This window comes from Crocodylus porosus, unplaced genomic scaffold, assembly GCF_001723895.1.
Source record: "Crocodylus porosus isolate Cpor-Errol unplaced genomic scaffold, CroPor_comp1, whole genome shotgun sequence".
NCBI lineage: Eukaryota > Metazoa > Chordata > Crocodylia > Crocodylidae > Crocodylus > Crocodylus porosus.
In genome coordinates, this window is record NW_017728918.1 from 16,168,476 (window position 1) to 16,175,004 (window position 6,529).

General features: G+C 41.1%; 1 protein-coding gene across 3 annotated transcripts; it reads left to right on the forward strand.

Moving 5' to 3' along the window:
- The first annotated feature begins 2,820 nt into the window (after positions 1-2,820).
- On the forward strand, positions 2,821-5,697 carry LOC109311611 (rho-related GTP-binding protein RhoB-like). 3 transcript variants are annotated; one of them, XM_019537347.1, is made up of 3 exons: positions 2,821-3,200; positions 3,642-4,462; positions 5,453-5,697. In XM_019537347.1, exon 2 carries the CDS (start codon positions 3,742-3,744, stop codon positions 4,426-4,428), a length of 687 nt encoding a protein of 228 aa, XP_019392892.1. In that variant the 5' UTR covers positions 2,821-3,200; positions 3,642-3,741; the 3' UTR covers positions 4,429-4,462; positions 5,453-5,697. The 3 variants fall into 3 exon arrangements, with proteins under 3 accessions (XP_019392892.1, XP_019392891.1, XP_019392893.1); XM_019537346.1 differs by having other exon boundaries at positions 2,822-3,200; positions 3,765-4,462; XM_019537348.1 differs by having other exon boundaries at positions 2,827-3,200; positions 3,829-4,462.
- The last annotated feature ends 832 nt before the right edge of the window (positions 5,698-6,529 follow it).

Sequence of the window (6,529 nt, forward strand, 5' to 3'; positions counted from 1 at the left end):
TCATTTTGTCATCAAAGGACTACATTCAAGAGAGTGAAGGAAGCAGCTAAATGGTCACATGTATTTATCAGATCAGCTAAAACAAGGAGTATATAAATATGCGGTTTAGTAATTTCAAAGCACACAGGTCTATGCTCCTTCCAGAGTGCCAGCAGGGGTTATCTCTGGGCCTTTAGCTTTACCCCTGGGCTTTGTTCTCACTGGAATAGTCCCACTGAAGTCAAGAGGCCTGATTCTGCTCTCACACCTTAAAGAAGATGTGCAGTAGCCACTAAAATTACTACTCCCCCTGCTCAGATAGCCAGTGATTTCAGTGAATAAGGTAGATTATTGCGTTAGACGCAGCTTTATAATCTAACACAATTTTGGGTGTAGGTAAAATTCCTAATGACATCACTGAGACTGTTCCCCAGGAGCAGGCTGCAGTATTACTTCTCAAAGGGAACATCCCTGTCAATATCATTAAAGATACTGTACCTTTAAACATGAAACTTAAATAAAAATCAATAGTCCATATTTAGCAGAAATGTGTATCAGAGTCTTCAGCCTATAAACATTATCTTCAGGTTGAGGCATAAAAGGAATCTGATTCTGAGATGAAGATGCTGAAGCTCTGTTGAGGTACCTGCACTGAGCTGACTCAATGTCTAAACAGAGATGTTTCTTTTTGTTACGCTTCTTTGGAGCTTAAGGTATTCAGGTGGTTCCTGAAAAATGTGACTGTTTCAAGAAGGCAGCAATTGAAAGTGGAAATACGTATACATGTTTTGATTTCCTGTTTGAACGATGCATCAAAGGAAATAATAGAAAGAGGGATCAGCATCAGAACCGTGCGAGTGCAGGAAAACAGGGAACTCCATCCGTGTTTGGAAACTGAGCTAAAGGGATAATATCTGGCACACTCTTACATAGAAGACAGAAGTAGTTAGCCACATTAGTCTGAAGTAAGGCAGAAAGCAGGGCAGAGGAGCACCGCATTAGTAGACTAACTCAGACAGGCACAAGCTTTCATAAGCAGCAGCTTGCCTTGTCATAACCAGGGCCTGGTTTAAATAGCAGGCCCAGGTCATGGCGTGGTGGCTCCTTTAATCTTAGAGCTCCTGCCACTGCTGATTGGTGGAGGCATCTGTCAGTCCACGTGCTGCTGACCGAACAGGAGGCAAAAAACACAGTATGTTTTAAACCACGGTTTTTGCCTCCTGCCCATCAGGAGCAAGCAGTGAGCAGTGGGGCCGACAGGCCCTTCTACCAAACTCCAAGATTAAAGGAGCCGATCATGCTGTGAGCTGGGCCCGTAATTTGAAGTAGGCTCCGGTCATAACATTTGACCAAGTAAGATGTTGCTTTTGAAAGATTATACAGGTTTCCCTCACTTTATGCTGCAGATCCATTCCTGGAAAACAGCTCATAACTCAAATTCGCATAAAGGGAGCTTACTTTACAATGTAACAAATAGGGATACGTTCCAGGACCTTGACTGTACTGACCCCCAGACCCATTTCTACCACTTTTACAAGACAATTTTGATACTTACCAAGTGCAGAGGGCCCCTCACCAGCTTCTGCAGGGTCCAAAATCTCTAGTTTTGTCTCCACTGTTAGTGAAGTTCTCTTGCACTTCATTGATGGACATGGGAGATAAGCTAGCAAGATGCTTAGACATCATAATGGAGATGGCAACTACAGAAACACGAGTCACAGACAACAAGCAAGGAGCACGGATCCACACAGGAGACTATATTTCAGTGCGCGTCATTCCTACAATGCACCCCACGCAGCAGCTGACTGCAGGCTTCCGTCACACCAATCGCATAAGAGTGAATTTACCTCACATATAATGAATTTTTAGTGTAAAAAGGGTCATCGCATAAGAGTAAATTTGCACACACAGAACCTGCATAAAGCGAGGGAAACCTGTATCTGAATTAGCATAAAAGGTCTCACTCTTCCCTGCCTTCTGCTTAAGCAGAAGATGAAAGATCAGCAGATGGATAAAGCATGAGATAACAGTATGCACCAATTCCGATCTTATGTGATGATCTCATGATTAAAAATTCAGTTTTCTGCTTTTATTTCAGTGATTTACTCTAACTGGCCATGCTTGATTTAGAGATGACAACCCACGTGAAATTATCAAGAGCCCATTTTCAGATTATATTGGTTCCTACCGTTCTTTCCTTTGACAGGTTTTATTAGAAGCATTTATATAACCCAGGCAGTTTGTGTTCAAGTATAAATGTACACCAAAAGTGTGAAAAGCCCACAGGGAAGGCAGTGCCTTCCCACTTCGCAAATGACTAGGCAAGAAAACTCATTTCCTGCTGTGGGGTAACATGTGCTAAGGAAATCATATGTGCTAATACTTGCACACTGCGTTCTCTCTGCGCACTTGAGTTCCAGAAAGTGAAGGAACTTGGTGAATGCAAAAATCTCAGTGAATTAGTAAAGGAGCATTTGGCTTAATACAAATAATTTTTCAGCCTAGTGCTACAAAATTTCTGAGTACCCAAAGGAAGACAGGGCAAGATAATCAGTACATTGATATTTGATGGAAGAGAAGCTTTTATAGGATTTTTAGGTACCAGAATGCCCATTTCATTATGTCATGGCTTTCAGTGGTCCCTGTGAAGGCAAAATGTAATTTGCAAATATTTGAAAACAGAGGAATAAATTAGACGTTTTCCTGGGATTTAAGCGCTCAAAACAGGCAATGAACATGGCTGGCATATTCTCGGAGAAAAGGCACACAAGCAATAGAAGCAGTAGATGTAAAAGCACAGGAAACGTATGAGAGAGAACCAAATTATCTTATCTTGGAACTCTTAATAATACACAATTTGTTTAGCCACAGTGAGGCTTTAAAGCAGCAGCCTTGTGCAATAGAAATGAGGAAGTATACCAAGTGGTCTCAATATGGTGTGTCACAAGATTGTGTAACCTATATTCCCCACCCTCAGTACATTATTACCAGTAAAGTCTGCTTTTAAAAACAATGATTTCATTCATTTCTCTTTGCTGATTGGCTGGCTAAATTAAGAAACACAAGCATATTCCTTTAAATGCAGTAATGATAATGACTGTCTCTAAAGAGTGGTGGAAACTGTCTCCCAAAGAACCTCTGGGAGATAATGAGATTCAAGAAATCAATATAGCCTTGATCTATGAGGAAGGAAAGAAGAGCAAACCTGAAATCACTAGCTGGTAAGTCTCACTACTCTTTTCTCTAGTAACATAATGACATGTGGATGAAGAGGGGAGAATCACTTTGCAGTGGTAACAGACTCCTAAGGAACACACATTTCTAAAGGGTAGATATGGCCAGTGATAATAAAATATCACTGTTCGTGGATGCAGGGGAAATAGGAGGTGAAATTTAGCTACAATACCTCAAGCTCCATCACATTTTCAAAATGAAATCATCCTATTTAGAAAATGAACACTGTCATGGAGTGAGAACTGTCCAAATGACTACAAATAGGGGAAGAGGAAAACAGCAAGATTATATATATATATATAGTTAGGGGCAATATCCTAAGTTAGAAATGGAGTTCTGTATTGGGGCCATGCAGGGATCTGGGTTAGGTCCACATCTTCATTCTTTGGTCTAAAAGACAGAATAAATCATGTCAATGAAAATTGCAGGTGATGCTACACATGGAGGAACTGTGAGGGCAAATGATACAAAAGGACTTCAAAAATTAGCAATGGAATAGAATAATACAGTGGGGAAAATGCTAAATGTATGAAATTTTCCCCTCTCAAAAGGTATTTGCTAAACACTGAAAGCTTGAAGCTGAAGGGATTCATTTGCACCCGTTCTATCTTCCAGAAGATGATTACGCTTAGGAAAAAGCTAACGGTTGTGGGAGATGTTGCCTGTGGCAAGACATGCCTCTTGCTCACTTTCTGCCAGGAGCAGTTTCCCAAATATTATGAGCCAACAGTGTTTGAAAACTATGTCACTGACATTGAAGTTGAGGGAAAGCCGGTGAAGCTGATGCTCTTAGATGTAGCGGGGCAGCGACAAATCAATGTCCAGCATATCCGCTCCTTGTTCTATCAAGACACTGATGTCATCTTAATGTGCTTCTCGGTGGACAATCCAAATTCACTGCAGAATATCCTTGATATTTGGGTTCCAGAAGTCAAACATTTCTGCCCCACAACACCCATTGTCTTAGTGGCTACTAAGAAAGAACTAAGGAATGATGAGAATGTCCAGAAAAGACTTGCCATGATGGGACAAGAGCCAATTAGGTCTGCAGAAGGAAAGGCCTTGGCTGCTAGCATTGGGGCATATGCCTACGTGGAGTGCTCTGCAAAGACAAAAGAAGGTGTTGAGAGACTCTTGGAAGTAATTGGCCAAGCTGCAATACAGGATGGAGCACAGCCAACAAGGACACAGTGTACATCCTGTGAAGTTCTTTGAGAAAAGCAAAAGTTATTTGCTTTGAAGTGAAAAGGTATGTGGGAGTTCCCATGAATTGTGCACAAATGTTCTTATAGGACCAGATGGTTGTCCTCTATGGAAGCACATGTATAGCCAAGAAAAATCTAGTATTCCTCTAACAGAAACTCCACAAAGCCATTCTGGTGGGAAGTAAGTAGGATTTGCTTCCTCCTGTCTCCTCAGGAACCGACTGGGGATAAAAATGCCAGAACTGCATGGGTCTCAGAGCAGGCCAAAGCCAAAATTCACCACTAAGGCTATGTGATTAATATTATTCTATATTGGGCATGTCTACACATGTGCTTTAAATGTGCAGTAGCCTATTTTACTGGATATTAAAGCATTGTGTAAAAAACACATGCTATTGCACTAATGCACAGTAAATAAGCTACTGCACGTTAAGTGTTACTAAAAAAGCATGTGCTTGCACTACTGCACGTTAGGGCAGCCTAATGCACATTTAGTATCCCACATCAAATGTACTAAATTTAATGTACATTAGGAAAAGCACATTAATGCATGTGTAGACGCACCTATTACTTCTTATCCTGTGGCCCCTGTTCAACCCTGTCAGCGTGGTTTTGGTGTTAAGGAAACACGGTGGCAAAGCTTTACTTGTTTGAAGCTCCCCTCCACATGCTTCCACAAATGGGATGGTATCTATGGGATCAGGGGCCCACATGCAAAATACAAGCATGAGTTTCATTATCTTTGCCAGGTGTCCAGTGGGATCAACGCCTGTAGCACAAGGTCAAACCTTCTCCCTCTTTGCATCCTGAACATTACAGACCTAATATGCTTGCTGCTATGAAGGCAACAGTGTCCATCCTTTCCCCAAACCACAAGTCTGCCAAATAATAAAGTTCTTTACTTAATTTGTATGTTGATTTGGCTCTGATAAATGGAGGAAGAGATTTGAGGCCTCTTCTGAGACTGTGCCTTGATGTCATCTAAACCTCCTTACATTTCTGCACTTGTCTTAAATCTTTTTCTCCTTCTCTAGTATTTGTGGACAAAACAATGAAGTAAAGAGAAAGCCAGAGACCATGATATCAATTAGGCAGAGCAAGATGGAGACCTCTCAGCAGGAATGACTCTCAAGAAGCCAGTGCAGATGAACTGTAGTGGCAGGATACGGCTGGTGTTGGATGCCTTCATTAGGTTCTGGCTACAGAGGTAAAGGCTGTATACAGGATGAGCTGAATGGAAAACAGTACTTCAATAAATATCTTAAAATCCTGATATAGAGAAGCACAGAGCAATTTATTGAGTGTATTATGGCCTGTTGTGCAGGATAACATGAAGTGAGTCGGTCTCTTTTTTTTCTCAGTGTTGGCTCAGTCATTGAGGCATCTTGGTTTCTACTCAGAAAAATAATCAAGCAGAATACAGAAAATCTTTGTCAGGAATTCTTGATTTAACAGACTAGCTCTTCCAGTAAGTTGCACTTGCATTGGATTTTTTCTCGCCCATTCTTTCTGACTGATAACGTTGCCTTGGGAGCAGTACTGGTGTAATTCAGACACTGGATAGTGTAATACCGTGGCCCTGTGCAGAACTGTTTTTGTAGGTATTAGTAGCATAAATTAGTGATCTGCCTTCAATTCTGTTCCTTAAACATATGCACTAGCTGATCTTCAGTAGAAGCCAACTATTTGTGCCTCAACTGTCTCCTCTTCTCTCTCTCTGTTTAATCTGCACTCACTTCCTGTTTTTGATTTCAATTATTATTGAGAAGTGCTTGGGTTCCTTGCTCCATTCCTTTTCCTGTTATGGGTCCTCCCTCTTTCTCCTTCACTCTTATTGCTCTTTCTCATGCTGAGGGTTAAACTTGGCACAACACACGATGCCAGTACTAACCATTTTCATCCATATACAAAAGCACTCAAATGGTATCTGAAATGATTTATTTGAAAGAGACAAATCAGAAAGGTGCTTGGAAAAGAAGAGGTTTTGTTGGTGATGTAAAGACAGAAGGCATGTCTGCTATACAGTAATGACTGCTGTTTCTGAATACATGAAATATGCTACTTTCATTCAATGTCACTTTCTAATCATGGCTGTGAAAACCCATCTACCC